General features: G+C 37.8%; 1 protein-coding gene across 3 annotated transcripts in view; it reads left to right on the forward strand.

Moving 5' to 3' along the window:
* The window catches only part of LOC139751403 (tumor protein p63-regulated gene 1-like protein), a 67,836-nt gene extending 59,832 nt beyond the window's left edge, over nt 1–8,004 (forward strand). For 2 of the 3 annotated variants that reach the window (XM_071666788.1, XM_071666789.1), the window contains exons 7-8: nt 647–843; nt 1,141–8,004. In XM_071666788.1, coding sequence (XP_071522889.1) covers nt 647–843; nt 1,141–1,161 — 218 coding nt within the window. In that variant the 3' untranslated portion in view covers nt 1,162–8,004. Of the gene's footprint in view, nt 1–646; nt 860–1,140 lie in introns of all 3 variants that reach the window. The other variant, XM_071666790.1, reaches the window with a different exon arrangement.
* The last annotated feature ends 16,770 nt before the right edge of the window (nt 8,005–24,774 follow it).

Below are 24,774 nucleotides of genomic sequence, written 5' to 3' on the forward strand. Positions count from 1 at the left end.
AGACAAGCAGGAAATACATACTTTCATATTAATATTCCAAATAAATTGATTTTTTTAATTATTGATTTAAATGGTATGGAATGTAATAGTTTACATTCAGATTTCTGAAGGTTGAGCTTTCTCAGTAGTCTGTAGAAAACTGAATTTTTTTAGGCTAGCCACTCCTGTGTCCACTTACACTTTTTATCCCACTTTCTCTTGATTAAGTATGAAATACTAAGTATAGCAACTGCCTCATTATCTAAGTTTGGAGCCATACCGTTTTTGTTTTGTTTTGACGAAGCAATAAATCCATAGCTGATCAGTTCTGTTCATGTACCTTAGTTTGCCAAACTTCAGCCATTAATATGTTGCCAGAAATGAGTTCTAAGGAGGAAATTCACCAGAGGAAGTGCCTATGTGATGCCACCTTAAATGCTACTGTAACGTTACTTTACCCACGTAGGTTTCATAAAGCTTGTCAGCTTAAATCTGTTTTCAGTGATATTGCTATTCTGTCAGAAAAGATTGTCATAGAGGTATATGGTAGTAAACTTCTGTTAGAGATAATGCAGAAAGATCTTTCATGCGATCAGTATTACTTTTATCATATACAAGCAATTCCTTTTAACAATGATATTGCACTAAAAGGACATTTTGACTTCAGGTTGTGAAAACAGCACCTATGATGCCAAGAGCCTGTCCAAAGAACTAAAGTTAGCTATAGAGAATATGCAAGACCGGCCTGACACTGCAGCAACTTGCACCATCAGCCAGAGTCCTATCATTATTGAAAATTATATAGGCATTGCTTCTCTTCTTCACAATGCTACAGAACTTGGTTTCTTCAAGCTACGGGGGAAAGTGAGCTTCTGAAAAGGTTGAGCATTTGTAGATGTGTAGTTCAAGTGTGACCAAAGTTGTGTTGTTTGGTGCTACTGTTTTTCCTGAATTACTCAGACATAAAGAGAGATGAGTAGTGATCATCCAGGACATACCTGGGAGCCACATAGTTGTAACATTCATTAGTGAGGAGATAGTGTTCCTGCTTGTTTAAGAATCTCATAAAGTCACTAGTCCTTAATGTGATAGATATTAAGTCTGCAGGTCCTGAAAGGCATCCTGTTTTTAAGTCTAACAGATTTTACCTCTTCACCAAAGGTAATGCGGGTTGCAGCATGAACCATTACAAAGAGATGAATACTGCAGGCACCTATAGTTTAACCTGAAGATTGAAGACTGTTGGTTACATTGGTTGATGGATTGATTGAAGATGGCCATCAGGCAATACTCAGGATTGTTTACATTTTTATGCTTTGTTCCAGCTTGTTAATCTTGATATTTCATTTTGTTAGCAAGTGAACTCTTGTTTTTGTGACAAGCGGCTACATTTTATTAACATCTCTATCTTAGGACTGCTTTTGTATCCATATATTTATGAAAATGAACATGTTTCGGTAACTGTAATTTTCTTAGCCAAAGAGTAAGCTAGACACATTGTTTTAAACCCTAAGTCTAAGACAACAAGTTATCACATGGAAATTTTTCATATAGTTTCATAAAGTTGCCCTATCATCACTATTACGTAAACATTAGTGGGAAGTATCTAACATCATTTAGAACAGAGCTCCATCATGTTGACAAAGTCTGGATGGCATTATCCCACCTCAAGCCTCCACTGTCCAGCAAAGAACGTTTCACTGTCTAGGTGTGTATGAGAACCTCTGGAGTGCTTGCAGGCTGTTAAGGGAGTAGGTGTAGAAAAGCCTCTTTTTGTTATTCAAAGAAACTACTTGAATATGGGCTTAGCCGTGTTTATCATTTTTGTATACTTGGCTGCCCAAATTATGTTTTGATAGGAGGCATTCAGACAGTGTAGGCTGATTTTCATATGATCTGGCTGAATGTGGCATATCATCAGCTTTGTTTTAGTCTCCACTTGACTCAGACTTGATTCCTTGTCAGTATTCAGAGCACAGCGTAAATGCTAAACAACAAGAGAGATTGCCTTTCATCAAGTGCAGTGTTATAGTTTGTGCCCATGACCAGACAGAAATATCATTTGGCCAGCAGCAGTAGTATACTGAATGGCTGTATGATGAATTTGGTAAAGTCAGTCAAGATGTTACTTGTCTGCTTTGATGGATTAAAGCAAAGCTACCTGACATTTGGAGAGTGAGAATTTGTTTTTCAGCTACTTTGACATGGGCATTAGCCAGTGATGGTAAGTCTAGGTGAACATATGTGAAATGGTTGATAAAGAATTTTAGAATCAGATTGGGCTTAATAACCAGTGCTTAGTCTTAGGGGGCTGGTGATATGTGTGTATTCTATACTTAAAACACCCTGTTGTACACTGATGTATCAAGAGAGTATACTGCCATTAGAAATCTTACATGGTAGCTGATTCTTAAATCAGTAGGTGCTTGGAGGGTTTTATGAATGAATTGAGAATCATGCATAAATAGGTGTGTCTTTTCTCTGACAGCACTCTTTCTTTGTTCTCGTATAGGCCATAGTCCTTGATACAGTACAAATCTACCTTGTTGGCTGGACAGATATAAGATTTTGTACAACAGTGTTCATATATTTTGTTTAAACAAATGAACTATGAGTATTTGTTATTCATATATATATTGATTATTGCCAATTCAATGAGAATTCTTATACTTGTTTGTTCCTGGAACATTGATCAGACATGAATACCCAAAACCCCTGTGCTATACTGGTCTGTCATTGATTAGGCCTTTAAATAATAGATTTTTGATTCAGTGAATCATAATTCTGTTATTTCAAATGCCTGGTGTCACTGAACTTCTAGTGGTGACTGTAGTTGACTGAAATGTCCAAATTGTAGGAGTTAACCCACAGTGAGATTAGATATTATTTTGTTTTTCTAGTAGGGCAGTTTCAGTCACAGTGTATATATCATTAACTGAATCCTGTTTTTGCAATATTGAATGAGCAGCCTACTTTAGGTCTGGACTAGATGGGTGTCTTGGTTTTTCTTAGGGTTGTAGACTTCACAAAGCCCTGCACTTTTTTTTTTTTTTCTGGATGGGGAAATCTTAGGCCCAATAAGCTCACCCTTTGGTTTGTATCGCAGTGTATATGGTGATTGCTGATAATGAAAAGCAAACAAGGTCAGTATGTGATTTTCTTATGAAAATGAAACCACAAATCATATAGGCTTCTCTCCCCTGATGAATGATCTCCAAGTGGAACATAAGGTTTGTTACAGGATTTGCATCAGGATGAAACCACATTACTTTGAATCTTTACTTTGATTGGATCAGCAATTGCCAAAGACACAAGCTGTAGGCCAGGAATATCTTGTGGTGAGAAGTGGGTAGTTACAGTGATACAGTGAGGTTTGTGGCCACAAGTGGTTTCTTTTGACAGCTTGAACCTTAGATTGCTATTGATCATAAGGAGTTCTCTTCTGTATACTGAATATAAAAGAATTCAGGAACCCACTAAAAAGGTTGTATGTTTTTCTATATTTTGGCATGGTAGGATATTGAATGGACTACTTTTTGTCAATTAGAAACTTTAATCCATCTTTTTATCATTTTATTTAGCAAATTTCCGTGGTTTTCTTTGTTAAATACTTTTGAAAATTCAAGGAAAACAGTGTTCATTCCTTTTTCTTGAGTTAAACTTTTATATATGTCATTGTAATGAGCTAATGATTTGGCTTGCATACTTTTTCCTGGCACAGCCCATATTGGCCTTAGTTTATGTAGTTGTACTTAATTGGATAGTTTTATATGTCCTTTTATGTATATTTGTATATATGTATATTTGCGTGTGTGGACGTATGTATATACATGTGTATGGGGGGGGGGTTGGGCCATTTCTTTCGTCTGTTTCCTTGCGCTACCTCGCAAACGCGGGAGACAGCGACAAAGTATAATAAAAAAAGATATAATCACTACTTTAAAGACTTTTAGTGGACGTGAAGTCAAGTCAATTGGTATGTATTGTTTAGACATTAACTTGGACCTTCCATTGTGTTTTAGGGTGTGTAGGTGGCCAGTGTACTGTAAAACAGTTGTTTTTTGCAAGGCATGACTTCCCATATACTGTATATACATTTATATACACATACTCAAAAACAATATACACTTTATAGTATTCTTCAAATGTAGATTTATAATTTCTTTTTCCTACTTGATCATTTCCCACATTAGTGAGGTAGCTCCAGGAAAAGACAAAGAAAGGCCACATGTACTCACATCCATTCTCTAGCTCTCATGTGCAGTGCATTGAAACCAGAACTTCCTATCCATAACCAAACCCCACAGACTTTCCATGGTTTATGCTAGACGCTTCACATGCCATGGTTCAGTCCATTGACAGTACCTTGACCCCTGTATACGATATCATACCAATTCATGCTGTCCCATACACACTTGTCACCTTTCTGCATTTTCAGGCCCCAGTTGCTGAAAATCTTTTTCACTCCATCCTTCTATCTCCAAATTGGTCTTCCTGTTCTCCTTGTTCCTTATGCTTCTGACATATCCTCTTTGTCAAAATTTCCTTCACTTGAAACCATTTGCTCTTCTTTCTTCCCACTCGTACACATGACACTCAATAAAAACTTCTCACTGCTTCTGGCAGCTTTTGTTTCACATCGTATTGTCTTAAAACCTTCCACAAGTCATCTATATCAATCCTGTTGTATGCTTTCTCCAGATCCATAATTGCCACATACAAATCCATCTGTTTCTGTAAGCTTTTCTCACATACATTCTTTAAAGTAAACAAGTGATCCACACATAGTCTACTGTTTTTGAAACCATGCTGCTCCTCCCCAGTCTGATGCCTTCTCCTTCTCAATCCCTACCCTGCCATACATTTTACCAGGTAGACTCAACAAACTTATGCCTCTGTAGTTTGAACACTCGCGTTTATCCCCCTTGCTTTTGTACAAATGGAACTATATGTGCATCCTGCCAATCTTCTGGCACTTCAACACAATCCACACAGACTCTGTGAATCCAAACAAGCCAATCAACAACACAGTTACCCCCATTCTTGATAAATTCAACTGCAGTACCATCCACTCTAGCCACCTTGCCATATTTCATCTGAAATAAGACTTTCACCAACTCTTTCTTCACCAAGCCACTCTCCATGAATGTCTCACTTCGCTTAGCACCTCAACCCAAACACCTTACATCTGCCACCCAATCCTCAAACACATTCAACAGCCCTTCAAAATACTCACTTCATATCCTCCTCACTTCATCACTGCCTGTTACCACTTTCCCTTTTGCTTTTTTTACCTATGTTTTCTATTTGATCTCATTTTTTGCTCGTTATTAATCTCCTCCCAAACATCTTATTCACTCTAAAGTTTACTGATACCCACTTATTCCCAACTTTCCTTTGCCCTATTTTTCAACCCTGGACCTTTCTCTTGACTTCCCACCACTTTATCATACATTTTCCAGTCATTTGCATTCCTCAAAAAATACCACCTAAACAGTTCTCTTCCGCTAGCAAATTTATCTCTTTATCCCTACACTCACTGCTCTTTCTAATCATCCATCCTCCCACCTTTCACATTCCACATATACTTCACATATATGCCAGAACTGCTCCCCTACATACCTCCCAATCTTCACCTACTCCCCTTGCTTCATTCACTCCAACCTTTTGCCATTCTACACTCAATATCTTTTGGTATTTCTTCTCACAAGTCTTTACCAAGCTGACTTACAATCACCACTGTCTTATCACTAGTGTTGTTTCTGTTTTTGTGAAAACCTCCACAAATCACCATCCTTGCCTCCATGAGATAGTGATCAGTCATCCAAACTTACTAATTTTACAATACCCAAATACATTTTTGATGTGATTTTTACTTATTCTTTTACACATTACCTTATTTTACATAAAATGATAATAGATTTATATCATACCATATACTTAGTAATCATTTCATCACTAGAATATCTGCACTGATACTACAGTAATTTTATCTTTATTCTTTGAGTAGTTTTCCACTAGTTGATATTTTACTTAGGGAGACTACTTACCTACCTATAAGTACCTTCAACAAGATTTAGCCATACCTGCGGGGCTAGCATAAAACACTCACTGCACACCTTGCTTGATGAGTAAGACTGTAGTTTTCAGATGCCACAAGCATTACATAATTATTTATTCTTGATTCTCTAGGAATGATTTCAACCACATGTCAGGTATTCTTTTAAATACTTCTGTTTTTGTTTCATAAATATTTCTCATTTTTCTTGGCAGTGTATTGAATAGTTGTTATATCTTCTTGGTTGGATTGTCATATCTTTTTGTCTAATTTATTTTTGGCATATTCCATGATATCTGGAAAATTTGATAATTCTGTACCCTCCTTGTTGAGAGGCTTTTAGGTTTAACACATTTCCTCTCATATCTTCAGTTTGTAGCTGTGTGTATATTATCATATATCTATCCCTTATTCTTAGGTTATATAGTTATTTTGTTTTCAGCCTTTTGGGTAGTTCATACATTGTGTCCCCTAGGTATTGTTTGTGAATTGCTTCTGAGTTCTCAGTATTTTTTGTTTATTTCTTTTTGTTTTGTTGGTGACCATACAACACTGCAGTATTCAATTTTTTCTTCAATATACATTAAACAATCTCATCAGTCACTTTCTATCACTTGTAAAAATTCTCAGTTATACTACTTATTGTTTGACTTGATAGTATTATATTCTCTTTGTGCTCTACGAAATCTAGTTTTCCATTTATGATAACACCTAAATCTTTTACATTTATTCCACTTTTATCAATTTCTCTGTTAGGCCTTTATATGATACCAATAGTGTATTCTTCTTTGTTCCATAAGGAATTTACTCAAATTCATCTTCATTAGATTCCTTCAGGTCAACTGCTGCTCATTTTGATCAGTGTAAGATCCAGTCATTTGCTTACTTTGTTGTGATCAGCAAAGCTCTTTGCAATGCTTTCCTTTACTTTGCTGTTGATGGCTGTTGATGTTATTATTAAGAGCATTGAGATTAATGCCATTCCCTCTAGTATCCCAGACAGGACATCGGGGGATTTCCCCAGACATGGTTCTATTTGCCAGACATGGTTCTATTTGCCACCATCTGAAATTTTTTTGTTTTTTACAAACACTTTAATCCACCTTACTATCTTACCCTTAACACTTTGTTAAGCAAAATTCTGTGGTTTACCTTGTTAGATGTTTTTGGAAAGTCAAGGAAAACAGTATTCATTTTTTTCTGGGGATTAAACTTTTGTATATGTCACTGTAATGAGCTTGTGATTGAGTTTGCATACTTTTTCCTGGAACAGTCTGTATTAGTCTTAGTTTAGGTAGCTATACTTAATTATAATATTATATAGCTATACTTAATTAATATAAGTTGTTTTATCACTTTTTCAAAGACTCTTATTAGATGTAAAGTCAAGCCAACAGGTATGTATTGTTTAGACATTAGCTTGGATCTTCCATTGTGTATTAGGGTTATGTATGTCAGTTTGCGAATGTCTGCAATTTTGCTTTCACCCAGACTTTGCCTCAATAATGACATAATTGGTTTTGCTATTGCTGTTTATTTCTTTTTAAGTAATATGGTAGGGTAATTGGTTTTGCTATTGCTGTATATTTTTTGTGTGGAATATTGCAGGGATTCCTTCTTGTCCTAGAGCTGAATTTTCTCTTAGCTGATCAATTGCTTTAATTATATCATCTGATATTTCATTATTGATGAGAGCTTTCTGTAATATAATCCTTATTAGATAGTTTTATGGGTGACTAAGGCCTTTGATATTTTTTCCAGCTGTGGCAAGAAAATGCTGGTGACATCTGAAGATGATTAGTGGAAGCAAACATTCGATGAAAATTCATTTGAGGGTGTGAATCATTAAATCATCAATTGATGATAATAACTATGAACTTTGCATTGTCATTTGAATATTACAGCAGGTTAGGGATTAATTCATTCAGACAGAATATCAGACTCCGTCGTTTCTCCTCCTTTACAGTGATACTCCAGAAATTAGGCAGACGTGATACTCTTCAGTTGAATTAACATGATCCCTGCTGAAGTTGATCATTAAGATAAAGTTTCCTTTCCCAAACTTCAAGGTTAAACTAAGTATGGTATGCCTCATTGTTTTCAGGTTACAATGCAGTCATGATGGAAGAGTTAGGATTGTCATATAATGACAATTTCTTGATAAGGTTACTTACATATCTAATGGTGCTCCTTGTTATGAATAGATTCAATTTCTTGTGAGTTGCACTTGCTGGACTTCATTCCCAGGATTTACTGCTTCACAGCAACAGAAGCAGATCGGTAGAGTACAGAGGCATGGTCTGCTCAGGTATTAATGCCAGGGCAAAAAAGTCATGGCCCAAATTATCAAGAATTTTGCACCTTGGCTTGATTTTGCCTTCTCTGGGCTTGCATTGTTGAAGTTCCCTCCACAGCTATGACACTAATGCATCACAGTCTCTATTTGCCTTTGAACTTTGTCTTGGGTTGAATTATATTCTCCTGTATGTTAGTCTATGTAAATGAATAATCCTATGTAAATGAATGATAATTTTTTTTCCAAATGCCCAAATACTTCATAATTTTCCAAAAGAAGGAACAGAGAAGGGAGCCAGGTGAGGATATTCCCTTTAAGGCTCAGTCCTCTGTTCTTAATGCTCCCTCACTATTGCAGGAAATGGCGAATGTGTAGGTATGAAGAACTTCTTTCTTAGCAAGGTAGTGTTAGGAACAAATAAACAATGGCCTTATTTGCACTTATCCATTCTAGTGCTTATTGATTATATAAATATCTTTTATAGATTATTCTAACTTGTTATAATGGACTTTAATGGATATAACCAATTTGTTTCAGAATTATCATACATTTTGTATGATAGTGGATACAGTTATGATTATTGTGCAAGCCTCCAGATTATCAGACATGTGTGATACTCATCATACACATGGTAACCCTGCCTCCATGTCAGTGAAATGATAAAAAAGTATATGTGAATCATTTGATTTGAAATGACGTGTAAGAACCTCTTTGGTTATACATTTGACATGTCCAACCACCTAAGAATGTGACTCACGTACTCATTATTTTATTTTGAATAGACATAAAACTTGCACATTCAGTAGAGTTTACAGTACACTGTAGTCCATTAAGCATGTTGCATCCTAAATATCAGAAGTGTAAATGAACCTTCACAAAGTACATTCTCTTTAGTCCTCTTTATTGGTCATCATAGGTATGAGTATCTTTTTGATGCAAAGGCAGATCAACATAATGTGAGGTTTTGTGAGCTCCATTTTCATTGACTGACTGAAGAAACAAATGATTTCATGTTCATTCTCAACAGAATGTTCAAGGGATTTTTTTTTTAGTATGTTCTGGCCTTACCTCTGGTAACTGAGTTGTAAGCAGATTCATGGCTGTTTCTAGCTTCAGTGGTTTGTGATTTGGCATTTTTCCCAGGGAAATAAAATTCCCCCTTCTTTTATAAAAATTAGTAAATTAATAGATGGTGATGTGTTTATCTCTGCTAAATGTGTGGCAAAGGTTATTGTTGTGGAAATGAAGGCATATATCCCTTCCTCTAAGACTAACTCTTCTTCCAGTTTGTGATTCAACCGCTTGTTCCAAGGCCATTCAGGCAAGGGACCTGGGATGTTGGAAGTGGAAACACTTATCTTCCTCAGACTCACATTCAGTGTTTATCTCTGCCCATAAGCACTGCAAATATGCTATTCATGAGATGAAAGAGGAAGTGCATCAATTAGACCTCTTCATTCCCTGATAAGTCTTTTTTGTCCTTAACTAAAAGCATTTCTAGCAACTTCTGTTTTCTTACTTCTCTTTCACTTTCAATCTATCATTGATAGAGCAACTCTTTTTGGCTTTCTTATCTTCTTGAACCCCACTTTGGATGAAATTAAACTTTCCCTGACCTAATATTCTTACGTACTAATCCTGTACCCCACCCCACAGTCTTTTATTGTACAGTCTGAAAAGCATTTCTCTCTCTGGGCACAGGCAGCGCATGTCGACTTGATGGCATCCATCCTCTTGTGTTGAAATAGTGTGCTTTTGAACTTGTGCTTGTGCTTCCTCAACTCTTCCATTCGTTAAAAAGCAATACTTCTCATCCTTTTTGGAAAAATGCCTCGATGCAACCTGTCCTAAAGAAGGGCTATTGTTCTAATCCTTCCAACTATTGTCCTATTGCTTTGAATTCTACTATTTCCAAAGTCTTTGAATTCCTCCTCAATTCCCATTGACCAAACATCTTGAATGTCAGTCTTCTCTGTGAATGTTAGTGTGGCTATTGCAAGGCAGAGTCCTATAGTGAAATCCCATCTTTTCATACTAATGTCTGGTCATTATCTCGGAGACTTTGGGGAGTCCTCTGTCATAGCCCTTTATGTATCAGATGCTTTTGCAAAGTATGGCTTTAGGCTCTCCAAAGTCTCTCTTTTGGTTTCTCTTTTACTTTGTTCCCTCATATCTAGCATCCTCTCTGATGAATTAATCTCTGTATTTGTTCATTGATCAATGTATCCATCAACAGATATGTCCTTCAGGTTATATCTTATCTCACATGATGTGTTATCATTGATTTCTGTTCTTCAGCAAATAACTATATGAACCAATGTCCTCTCTAATTTTATCTATGTCTCATCTTGGCACAACCACTTCTATGATAAACTAAGACTTGCACAGGATATCCCATTGTGATTGATACTGTCTGGTTAAGTTTCTTACTTGTAACATCCTATTTCTGCCCATCTCTTTTATTAGAACTTTTCATTACTTTCCCACCTCTTTTGATGTATCTGTCATTCCATCACACAACATAATGAATGTACTTGGCTTCACTGTAACATCTAACATTACATAGATAGATGAGTCAATGAAACTGTGAGTCTTGTTCAGATAGTATAAATCTTCTTTAAGTAGTAATTCGAATTATACAAAGGATTAATCCATCTATGTTTGGAGCACTGGTTCCTTAGTGAGGGAGGTTCTAGATCTGCATACTTAATAGGTAGAGTTGAGTTTAAAGCAGTTCTACATATCAACTCTCCCACTCTGACCTCATGACTAGACCCATCTGTCCTGTGCTGCAGTGTTGGTTCATTTTCCTTCCTCCACATATATTACTTTTGTGTTTACTTCAGAGAGCTGGCAGTTTGTGTGCCCCCCACCATTAGCTAAACTACATAATATTCAGCAAGCTACTGTGTCACATGTTCACTAAGTGGCAGTTGGCAACTTATGGATGAGCTATTTTGGCATCTGGTTCTTTCCGTACATTGTGAAGCTTTGGAACTCTTTATCCCTTCATGTTTTTTTTTAACAACTATGACATGTTCCATTTTATAAAACAGATCATAAAACAGATTTTGTACTTCCTCCAAAATTCACAAAATATTTTTCTCTTCTATTTATATTTCTCCCTCTCTTTTTAACTCTTTTGATTTTTATTTCAGGCAGAGCCTTTTGTCTGTGGCTGGAGCCTCTGTCTTAAAAAAAATGAATACATGTATGCCTCACCTTACCAGCACTCTGACAACCAGCTGTGTCCACAGTATGGGGCCAAAGAAGTGTGTTGTGTGGTTATCTTTGTGGGGTGAGTGTAGGACATTTTAGGTGTAAGTCTTTAGTGTATTTAGTGTGGAAAGTTCATTTTTGGCAAGAGGAATCCTGTGAAATGTTAATGAGTGTTTATAATGTTGGAGAGATGATTAATATTCAGAGCACAAATGAAAAAGTGTGATCTATATATGTCTGGGTAGTGTGGTTTAGTGTATGTCTGATGGAATGGAGTGTAACATTAGGTTGAGAGAGGTGGTTGTTTAGTGTTTGTCAAGTAATTACAATATGAATAGATTTTGTCAAAGTTGTGTTTACTGGGGGAAGGGAGTTTATGAGTGTAAGCTGCTAAGTGTGAAGCAGGTCTGAGCTTTTTATTTCTACTTTTGATGCTGATGGTTATATATGAAGTGGTATAAGGGTTATAGTACTACTGCAAAGATGGAAATATTTTTGTGTTCTGCTGAGGATGAATGTTGGTGGATGCAAAGCAATGAGTGATTGTGCTGAGTGCTCTTTTATATGTGGTTTACTTTTGAATGGGTGGATGACCAGGTGAGTGACACATAGTTCGGGGTGAAGAGGATTTTTGGGAATCTTTTTCTGAATCTGAAGTTGATGTTGGCTAGTAAGTGTTTTGAGGTCTTTAGATCTTTTCTGTAGAAAGGAAGGAAATGTTACCAAAAATAAAGATATTGAATATGATGATAACACAAGTTACATCTTATGAATCCATAACTTGTGCTCTGTGAAAAATAAAGAATAGATGATGCCATTAAACATAATCTGCTAATGAAAATGCTAATCTTAACCCTTACACATCTTACTCAGTTTATCTTTCCAGCTATCAAAATTCTTGTTTTTGAAGTTGTTTTATAGTTGTTTTATATATATATTCAATTTTACAATATCAGATATATTCAAATGACATTGAAAAAGTCATAAGTATATTTCATTCATTACTTTCATTTTTATGATATGTAAAAGTTTGTATTAAGGTCTAAATGTCAAGTGAGTTGCTATTATGCATGCTTTATTGTGTGATTTACCTAACTGAAAATATATTACTGATTATTAATTTTTATCATATATGTTAAATCTTTTCTGTTTATAATCACTGTGATTCATTGATATTTTTTTCGTAAAAACAAACTATAAAAGTTTGTTAAAATTATCAGCAAGACCAGTCAGATGAAACATTGTTCAGGTCAGGTAGACACTGGTAACATTGCTAGATAACCTTTTTCTGCCTCATGTTGGCCAGTCTTCATTGCCAGAAGAGTCACTTTCCTTAAAATCATTCTCCACATGATCCCAGGACAAATCATCATTGTTTGATAATTCATGATTCTTTTCTGCCTGGTCCTTTAATTCTAGATAAAAGCCTCTCAGTTTCCTTCGTAGAGACCATGAAAATATCCCCTCATTGGCATGGCTGGAGGATAACTGGGGAGCACAACTCTATGAGTAAATTTCCCCCTAGAAGTGTCACTCTGCTCATGTAGATATCTATGTGGAGGTGATAAAGGAGTAAAATGGGTTGGATATTGAGTGATATACAAGTGGAAGTGGCAGGTTACCAGGAGAATTCATGGGCTGAAAAAGAGAGCAAATTAGAGTTGGGATGAGGAATGATTGGCGAACTTCAGGGAGAGAAAGAAAATATTTTGGAATGAGGTGAATAGTGTGAAGGAGAACAAGAAAATGAAATGGGAATGTGAGTCAAGTGGGGAAGTCATGATGAGCAAAGAAGAGGTGAAAAATAGATTGATTATTTCAAAGGACTGTTGTTTATGGTAGATGTTAAGATAGCAGAGATGGATGTTTGGGAAGTGGATATATTATAAGCCATGCAAGAAAGCCATGACAGATGATGAAAACAGAAGAGTTGGTGCAAGCCTTGCATAAGATGAAGTGCAGCAAAGTGGCTAGAGAGGATGATAATGTGTTGAATCTCTTAAGAAAGGGTGTGACAGTTTTGTTAATTGGTAATTTAAGAATTTCAAGGTATGTATGGGTTAAGGTAAGGTCCCAGAGGACTGGCAGAATGCCTGTGTAGTACCAGTGTATGGAGAGAAGGGAAACAGAAGTGAATGTTTGAATTAGATAGGTATAAGTTTGTTGAGTATACCTGGGAAGTTGAATAGGAGAGTGGCAATTGAGAGGGGAAATGGCATGGACAGATTAACAAATTGGGTAGGAATGATGTGGCTTTAGGAGTTGTAGATTATGTGTAGACCAGATGTTTGCTTTGAAAAATTTGTGAGAAATACTTAGAAAAAGGAAAGTAATTGCATATGACAATAATGGATCTTGATAAAGTTTATGATAAGGTTGAGAGAGATGCTTTGAGGATGGTGCTTCAAGTGCATGGTATGGGAGGAAAGCTACTTGAAGCAATGATGTGTTTTTATCAAGAGGGTAAGGAATGTGTGCAAGTAGGAAAAGAAGAGGGTCAGTGTTTCCAGATGAAGGTGGGTCTGCATTGAAAGTGTGTGATGTCACCTTGGCTATTTAGTCAGTTTATGAATGGAGTGGTGAGGGAGGTAAGTGTGAGGCTTTTGAAGAGGGAACAACTTTGCTGTCTGTTGTGGATGGAAGATGACTCATTTGCTGTTTGTAAATGACATGGCTGTGGTGGTAGGCTTAAGTGAGAAACATCAAAAACTGGTTTCTGAGCTCAGGAAAGTGTATGAAAGGAGAAAGTTGGGAGTTCATGTGAATGAAAGTAAGGTAATGGGGTTTAGCAGGGGAGAAAGACAGCTTAGTTTAATATAATGTTAATGGGGAGAACATGGAGGAACTTGGATGGATGGAACTATGGGAGCTGAAGTGAGCCATATGATGGTGGGGAGGTAGATGCAAATGTCCTGGGTTGATTGGGGAGTGTTTGGAAAGAGAGATCAATGTCTATCAGGGCAAAGATGGGTATATTTATTGGCAGTATGCCTGACAGTGCTTTATGGATAGGAGCCATGGGCCATGAATGCAAAGGTACAGAAGAGAGTGGATGTGCTGTAAATGAAATGTCAAAGGTTACCACATGATGTGAGGAAGGTTGATCTAGGTTAGGAGTGAGGTAGATGCATAGTAGTAAGCAAAATAAGTTTAAGAGAGCTGAGGAGGGTGTGCTGAAATGAGTGAGGAGAGACTGACTAAAAGGATATATGCATCAGAAGTGGAGGGGATTAAAGGGAGGGAGAGAATGAAGATGAGAGGAAGAATGGTGTGAAAGATACTTTTGAGTTATTGGGGCTTGAACATGCAGAAGGATGTGAGGTGTTCATGGGATAGAGATAGTTGGAGCAGAGTGAAAATGGAGGTAATGAGCTGTTACCAGGCAGAACCAAGGCATATGAAGTGGTCAGGGGAAACCATGGAAAAGTCCATAGGCTTGACTTTGGATTAGGGGGCAGTGGTAGTGAGCAAATAAGTGTCCTTTCTTTGTCTGTTCATGGCACAACCTCAGTAATGCAGGAAATGTCAAACAAACATGAAAAAGAACTTGGTTGGGTCATTTACAATTAATTGAGAAATGTAGACAATTCAAAAATGTATATCATAATGGAATGAATATTAAAAGACCATTGGTACAGTAAGGCCAAGAGCAAGTTAAAGGGAAACTATTTTAGGAAGTCCTGAGACTTGGAAAAAACTTTTGGAGGCAGAAAACCTAGCCCTACCTAGAAAAGAAACATGATCTGTAGTCAAAGATTCATGCAGAGTGAATGCAGGATGACATGTTAAGCAATCAACCTCATGACACTTGGACAGCAACTATGCTTCTTACCTTATCTGTTTGCTATTCTATTTGCTGTTAATGTTTGTTGTAACATTTTGGTTTGCTTATCGAATGGTTGCATTCTACAGATTATGGATTTCAGAAGTGCAAATGTTGTTTTGAGATACCTTTTTTTTGCTTCTGAGTCATATCCCTTTCATCCATTGTTATTAATGTAATATACTTCGACTGTAGCCCATATTGTGTTTGTCTAAGTACTAATGATAACTGAGATAAGGTCAGAAATATGGTTGCCACCCTACATTTATATCTTGTTTCTGATTTATACAAAGCTCTCTCTTTCCTTAGCTTGCTATCAGACTCAAAAAATGGGTGCTTATATTAATAAACTCTGAGCATAGACAACATGTGTCTAGGACACATACATGGGCCATCTTTTCAGGTCCATAGTACTTCAGCTAGAAAAGTGCAACATGATGCTTACTTAATAATCAGGACTTGAGGTGGGATATCACAATATTTTAGCAGACTTTGAAATAATGGTGGAGCTTAATTTACTACATTTATCAGTTGCAAACATCCACCATTCAGTCTGTAGCGTCACAAGGGCCAGTGTAACTTTTTTTAAAGGAAAACTAATCATTACATATATTTTTCAGTCCTAGAGAGGGTTTGAGCACTTTTGTGTTTTCCTTATTGTATTTAGGCTAAAAAAAAAAGTCAAGAATAAAACCCATTTTTCATTTTGTGTGTAATTATGATATACCATAAATAACTTATTTCTAAATAGTACATGTATGTAACCAGTGGGAAAAAATTTGTCATATGCACTGAATATTTATTAGAAAGGAAGACAGATCTTCATTTTTGATAGTATTAGTGTATATGAAAAAAGCATAATATAAAATTTGTAAGCAGTCTTTGTTACTGCTTTTGAATTTCATGAAAAAAAGTTCATTTATTGGCATAGAGTAGAATTTTGAAAGATCATTTATTTGCCATCCTGCTTCAGATGAAGCAAAGAATTAAGTGGTTGTACTCAGATTTTGCTGTGGTGAGCTTGCAGTGGATAATTATTTGTCTCAAAACTTCTGGCTAAGAAATAATATTGGAGATATTAAAGCAGTGGAAATTCCATGTATATTATGTCGTATACTGTTAAGCCAAAGATATCTTCAAAATCATGTGAACAACTTACCAAAGAACTGTAGCACTTCCTTATACTTGCTTCATTTTATTCATATATTTATTGATTATTCATAATTGCCCCAGGACCCTTTCTTAAAATGGTCATGATGTTAGTCCATGACTCCTTTTCTGGTAGGTTATGCAGCTTTAAGGCTTCATGACTTCCATTAACAGGGAAATGATCTTTGGAGCGAGAAATTTTTTGATGAAAAATACTCCCTTACATCAACAGAAAATGATACAGTTTTTCCAATGGTGACTTTTCACTTGCAGTGTATCCACAGCCTGGCAAAAGTTCAATGACACGAATATTACAATATATATATATATATATATATATATATATATATATATATATATATATATATATATATATATATATATATATATATGTATATATATATATATATATATATATATATATATATATATATATATATATTTATATATATATATATATATATATATATATTTTTTTTTTTTTTTTTTTTGCTTTGTCGCTGTCTCCCGCGTTTGCGAGGTAGCGCAGGGAAACAGACGAAAGAAATGGCCCAACCCACCCCCAAACACATGTATATACATACATCCACACATGTAAATATACATACCTACACAGCTTTCCATGGTTTACCCCAGACGCTTCACATGCCTTGATTCAATCCACTGACAGCACGTCAACCCCGGTATACCACATCGCTCCAATTCACTCTATTCCTTGCCCTCCTTTCACCCTCCTGCATGTTCAGGCCCCGATCACACAAAATCTTTTTCACTCCATCTTTCCACCTCCAATTTGGTCTCCCTCTTCTCCTCGTTCCCTCCACCTCCGACACATATATCCTCTTGGTCAATCTTTCCTCACTCATTCTCTCCATGTGACCAAACCATTTCAAAACACCCTCTTCTGCTCTCTCAACCATGCTCTTTTTATTTCCACACATCTCTCTTACCCTTACGTTACTTACTCGATCAAACCACCTCACACCACACATTGTCCTCAAACATCTCATTTCCAGCACATCCATCCTCCTGCGCACAACTCTATCCATAGTCCACGCCTCACAACCATACAACATTGTTGGAACCACTATTCCTTCAAACATACCCATTTTTGCTTTCCGAGATAATGCTCTCGACTTCCACACATTCTTCAAGGCTCCCAGAATATATATATATTATATATATATATATTATTTATTTATTTATTTGATTTTGCTTTGTCACTGTCTCCCACGTTTGCGAGGTAGCGCAAGGAAACAGACGAAAGAAAATGGCTCAACCCACCCCCATACAGAATGTACACACACACACGCCCACACACGCAAATATACATGCCTATACATCCCAATGTACACATATATATACACACACAGACACATACATATATACCCTTGTACACAATTCACATTGTCTGCCCCTATTCATTTCCATCGCCACCTCACCACGCATGGAATACTATCCCCCTCCGCCTCATGTGTGCGAGGTAGCACTAGGAAAAGACGACAAAGGCCCCATTCGTTCACACTCAGTCTCCAGCTGTCACGCAATAATGCCCGAAACCACAGCTCCCTTTCCACATCCAGGCCCCACACAACTTTCCATGGTTTACCCCAGACGCTTCACATGCCCTGATTCAATCCACTGACAGCACGTCAACCCCAGTATACCACATCACTCCAATTCACTCTATTTCTTGCCCTCCTTTCACCCTCCTGCATGTTCAGGCCCCGATCACACAAAATCTTTTTCACTCCATCTTTCCACCTCCAATTTGGTCTCCCTCTTCTCCTCGTTCCCTCCACCTCCGACACATATATCCTCTTGGTCAATCTTTCCTCACTCATTCTCTCCATGTGCCCAAACCACTTCAAAACACCTTCTTCTGCTCTCTCAACCACGCTCTTTTTATTTCCACACATCTCTCTTACCCTTACGTTACTCACTCGATCAAACCACCTCACACCACACATTGTCCTCAAACATCTCATTTCCAGCACATCCATCCTCCTGCGCACAACTCTATCCATAGCCTTGAAGAATGTGTGGAAGTCGAGAACATTATCTCGGAAAGCAAAAATGGGTATGTTTGAAGGAATAGTGGTTCCAACAATGTTGTATGTTTGTGAGACGTGGGCTATGGATAGAGTTGTGCGCAGGAGGATGGATGTGCTGGAAATGAGATGTTTGAGGACAATGTGTGGTGTGAAGTGGTTTGATCGAGTGAGTAACGTAAGGGTAAGAGAGATGTGTGGAAATAAAAAGAGCGTGGTTGAGAGAGCAGAAGAAGGTGTTTTGAAGTGGTTTGGGCACATGGAGAGAATGAGTGAGGAAAGATTGACCAAGAGGATATATGTGTCGGAGGTGGAGGGAACGAGGAGAAGAGGGAGACCAAATTGGAGGTGGAAAGATGGAGTGAAAAAGATTTTGTGTGATCGGGGCCTGAACATGCAGGAGGGTGAAAGGAGGGCAAGAAATAGAGTGAATTGGAGCGATGTGGTATACCGGGGTTGACGTGCTGTCAGTGGATTGAAGCAGGGCATGTGAAGCGTCTGGGTTAAACCATGGAAAGCTGTGTAGGTATGTATATTTGCGTGTGTGGACGTATGTATATACATGTGTATGGGGGGGGGTTGGGCCATTTCTTTCGTCTGTTTCCTTGCGCTACCTCGCAAACGCGGGAGACAGCGACAAAGTATAATAAAAAAAAGAATATATATGTATATATATATATATATATATATATATATATATATATATATATATATATATATATACATATATATTTTTTTTTATTATATTTTTTTTTCTCAAACTATTCGCCATTTCCTGCGTTAGCGAGGTAGCGTTAAGAACAGAGAACTGGGCCACTGAGGGAATATCCTCACCTGGCCCCCTTCTCTGTTCCTTCTTTTGGAAAATTAAAAAAAATTGAGAGGGGAGGATTTCCAGCCCCCCGCTCCCACTCATATATATATATATATATATATATATATATATATATATATATATATATATATATATATATATAGGGTTGAGGGTCAAGTCAATTGGGAGGTAAGTTTGAATGGAGAAAAACTGGAGGAAGCAAAGTGTTTTAGATATCTGGGAATGGATCTGGCAGCGGATGGAACCATGGAAGCAGAAGTTAATCATAGGGTGGGGATGGGGGTGAAAATTCTGGGAGCCTTGAAGAATGTTTGGAAGTCGAAAACATTATCTCGGAAAGCAAAAATGGGTATGTTTGAAGGAATAGTGGTTCCAACAATGTTGTGTGTTTGTGAGACGTGGGCTATGGATAGAGTTGTGAAATGAGATGTTTGAGGACAATATGTGGTGTGAGGTGGTTTGATCGAGTAAGTAATGTAAGAGTGAGAGAGATGTGTGGAACCAATCACTTTCCTCTCTTCCTTCTCGTACACATGCCTTACATCCTCGATAAAAACTTTTAACTGCTTCTAGCTACCTGTCTCCCACACCATATACTCTTAATACCTTCCATAGAGTATCTCTATCAACTCTATCATATGCCTTCTCCAGATCCGTAAATGCTACATAAAGATCCATTTGTTTTTCTAAGTGTTTCTCACAGACATTTTTCAAAGCAAACACCTGATTCACACATCCTCTACCACTTCTGAAACCACACTGCTCTTCCCCATCTGATGCTCTGTACATGCCTTCACCCTCTCAATCAATACCCTCCCATATAATTTCCCAGGACTACTCAACAAATTTATACCTCTGTGATTTGAGCTCTCACCTTTATCCCCTTTGTCTTTGTACAGTTGCACTATGCATGCATTCTGCCAATCCTCAGGCACTTCACCATGAACCATGCATACTTAAGTGTTTTTTTTTTTTATTATACTTTGTCACTGTCTCCTGCATTCATGAGGTAGCGCAAGGAATCAGACGAAAGAATGGCCTGACCCACCCACATACACATGTATATACATACACGCCCACAAACGCACATATACATACCCATACATTTCAGCATATACATACATATACATACACAGACATATTCATATATGCACATGTACAGATTCATGCTTGCTGCCCCCATCCATTCCCATCACCACCCTGCCACACATGAAACGGCACCCCCCTCCCCTCGTGTGTGCACGCGAGGTAGCACTAGGAAAAGACAACATAGGCCACATTCATTCACACTCATTCTCTAGCTGTCATGTGTAATGCACCGAAGCCACAGCTCCCTTTCCACATTCAGGCCCCCAAAACATATGTATATATATATATGAGTTTGGTAAAGTGTGTGAAAGAAGAAAGCTGAGATTTAATGTGAATAAGAACAAGGTTATTAGATTCAGTAGGGTTGAGGGACAAGTCATTTGGGAGGTAAGTTTGATCGGAGAAAAACTGGAGGAAGTGAAGTGTTTTAGATATCTGGGAGTTGATGTAGCAGCAGATGGAACCATGGATGCAGAAGTGAGCCACAGGGTAGGGGAGGGGGCGAAGGTTCTGGGAGCATTAAAGAAAGTGTAGAAGGCAAGAACATTATCTTAGAGAGCAAAAATGGGTATGTTTGAAGGAATAGTGGTTCCAACAATGTTATATGGTTGTGAGGCATGGGCTATAGATAGATAGATTGTGCGGAGGAGGGTGGATGTGTTGGAAATGAGATGTTTGAGGACAATATGTGGTGTGAGGTGGTTTGATCAAGTAAGTAATGAAAGGGTAAGAGAGAAGTGTGGTAATAAAAAGAGTGTGGTTGAGAGAGCAGAAGAGGGTGTTTTGAAATGGTTTGGTCACATGGAGAGAATGAGTGAGGAAAGATTGACCAAGAGGATATATGTGTCAGAGGTGGAGGGAACAATGAGAAGTGTGAGACCAAATTGGAGGTGGAGGGATGGAGTGAAAAAGACTTTGAGCGATCAGGGCTTGAACACACAGGACGGTGAAATACATGCAAGGAATAGAGTGAATTGGAACGATGTGGTATACTGGGGTCGACATGCTGTCAATGGATTGAACCAGGGCATGTGAAGTGTCTGGGGTAAACCATGGAAAGATTTGTGGGGCCTGGATGTGGAAAAGGAGCTGTGGTTTCAGTGCATTACACATGACAGTTAGAGACTGAGTGTGAACAATGTGGCCTTTGTTTTCTTTTCCTATTGCTACCTCGCACACATGAGGGGAGAGGAGGTTGTTATTACATGTGTGGCGAGGTGGCGATGGGAATGAATAAAGGCAGACAGTATGAATTATGTACATGTGTATATATGTATATGTCTGTGTGTGTGCATATATATGTATACATTGAGATGTATAGGTATGTATATTTGTGTGTGTGGGCGTGTATGTATATACATGTGTATGTGGGTGCGTTGAGCCATTCTTTCATTTGTTTCCTTGTGCTCCCTCGCTAACATGGGAGACAGCGACAAAGCAAAATAAATAGATATAAATAAGTATATATATATATATATATATATATATATATATATATATATATATATATATATATATATATATATTTATATATTTTTTTTTCATACTATTCGCTATTTCCCGCGATAGCGAGGTAGCATTAAGAACAGAGGACTGGGCCTTTGAGGGAATATCCTCACCTGGCCCTCTTCTCTGTTCCTTCTTTTGGAAAATTAAAAAAAAAAAAAACGAGAGGGGAGGATTTCCAGCCCCCCACTCGCCTTCTACGACACGCAGGGAATACGTGGGAAGTATTCTTTCTCCCCTATCCCCAGGGAATTATATATATATATATATATATATATATATATATATATATATATATATATATATATATATATATATATATATATATATATTCTTTCTTTCTTTTAAACTATTTGCCATTTCCCGCGTTAGCGAGGTAGCGTTAAGAACAGAGGACTGGGCCTTTTTTGGAATATCCTCACCTGGCCCCCTCTGTTCCTTCTTTTGGAAAATTAAAAAAAAAAATGAGAGGGGAGGATTTCCAGCCCCCCGCTCCCTCCCCTTTTAGTCGCCTTCTACGACACGCAGGGAATACGTGGGAAGTATTCTTAATCCCCTATCCCCAGGGATATATATATATATATATATATATATATATATATATATATATATATATATATATATATATATATATATATATTTTTTTTTTTGCTTTGTCGCTGTCTCCCGCGTTTGCGAGGTAGCGCAAGGAAACAGACGAAAGAAATGGCCCAACCCACCCCCATACACATGTATATACATACGTCCACACACACAAATATACATACCTACACAGCTTTCCATGGTTTACCCCAGACGCTTCACATGCCTTGATTCAATCCACTGACAGCACGTCAACCCCGGTATACCACATCGCTCCAATTCACTCTATTCCTTGCCCTCCTTTCACCCTCCTGCATGCTCAGGCTCCGATCACACAAAATCTTTTTCACTCCATCTTTCCACCTCCAATTTGGTCTCCCTCTTCTCCTCGTTCCCTCCACCTCTGACAGATATATTCTCTTGGTCAATCTTTCCTCACTCATTCTCTCCATGTGCCTGAACCATTTCAAAACACCCTCTTCTGCTCTCTCAACCACGCTCTTTTTATTTCCACACATCTCTCTTACCCTTACGTTACTTACTCGATCAAACCACCTCACACCACACATTGTCCTCAAACATCTCATTTCCAGCACATCCATCCTCCTGCGCACAACTCTATCCATAGCCCACGCCTCGCAACCATACAACATTGTTGGAACCACTATTCCTTCAAACATACCCATTTTTGCTTTCCGAGATAATGTTCTCGACTTCCACACATTCTTCAAGGCTCCCAGAATTTTCGCCCCCTCCCCCACCCTATGATCCACTTCCGCTTCCATGGTTCCATCCGCTGCCAAATCCACTCCCAGATATCTGAAAACACTTCACTTCCTCCAGTTTTTCTCCATTCAAACTCACCTCCCAATTGACTTGACCCTCAACCCTACTGTACCTAATAACCTTGCTCTTATTCACATTTACTCTTAACTTTCTTCTTCCACACACTTTACCAAACTCAGTCACCAGCTTCTGCAGTTTCTCACATGAATCAGCCACCAGCGCTGTATCATCAGCGAACAACAACTGACTCACTTCCCAAGCTCTCTCATCCCCAACAGACTTCATACTTGCCCCTCTTTCCAAAACTCTTGCATTCACCTCCCTAACAACCCCATCCATAAACAAATTAAACAACCATGGAGACATCACACACCCCTGCCGCAAACCTACATTCACTGAGAACCAATCACTTTCCTCTCTTCCTACACGTACACATGCCTTACATCCTCGATAAAAACTTTTCACTGCTTCTAACAACTAGCCTCCCACACCATATATTCTTAATACCTTCAACAGAGCATCTCTATCAACTCTATCATATGCCTTCTCCAGATCCATAAATGCTACATACAAATCCATTTGCTTTTCTAAGTATTTCTCACATACATTCTTCAAAGCAAACACCTGATCCACACATCCTCTACCACTTCTGAAACCACACTGCTCTTCCCCAATCTGATGCTCTGTACATGCCTTCACCCTCTCAATCAATATCCTCCCATATGATTTACCAGGAATACTTAACAAACTTATACCTCTGTAATTTGAGCACTCACTCTTATCCCCTTTGCCTTTGTACAATGGCACTATGCACGCATTCCGCCAATCCTCAGGCACCTCACCATGAGTCATACATACATTAAATAACCTTACCAACCAATCAACAATACAGTCACCCCCTTTTTTAATAAATTCCACTGCAATACCATCCAAACCTGCTGCCTTGCCGGCTTTCATCTTCCGCAAAGCTTTTACTACCTCTTCTCTGTTTACCAAATCATTTTCCCCAACCCTCTCACTTTGCACACCACCTCGACCAAAACACCCTATATCTGCCACTCTATCATCAAACACATTCAACAAACCTTCAAAATACTCACTCCATCTCCTTCTCACATCACCACTACTTGTTATCACCTCCCCATTTGCACCCTTCACTGAAGTTCCCATTTGCTCCCTTGTCTTACGCACTTTATTTACCTCCTTCCAGAACATCTATATATATATATATATATATATATATATATATATATATATATATATATGTCTGGATATGTTGAAATGTATAGGTATGTATATGTGTGTATGTGGGCGTGTATGTATATACATGTGTATGTGGGTGGGTTGGGCCATTCTTTTGTTTTTTCCTTGCACTACCTCACTAACATGGGAGACAGCGAC

This window comes from Panulirus ornatus, chromosome 11 (genome assembly GCF_036320965.1).
Source record: "Panulirus ornatus isolate Po-2019 chromosome 11, ASM3632096v1, whole genome shotgun sequence".
Taxonomy (NCBI): Eukaryota; Metazoa; Arthropoda; class Malacostraca; order Decapoda; family Palinuridae; genus Panulirus; species Panulirus ornatus.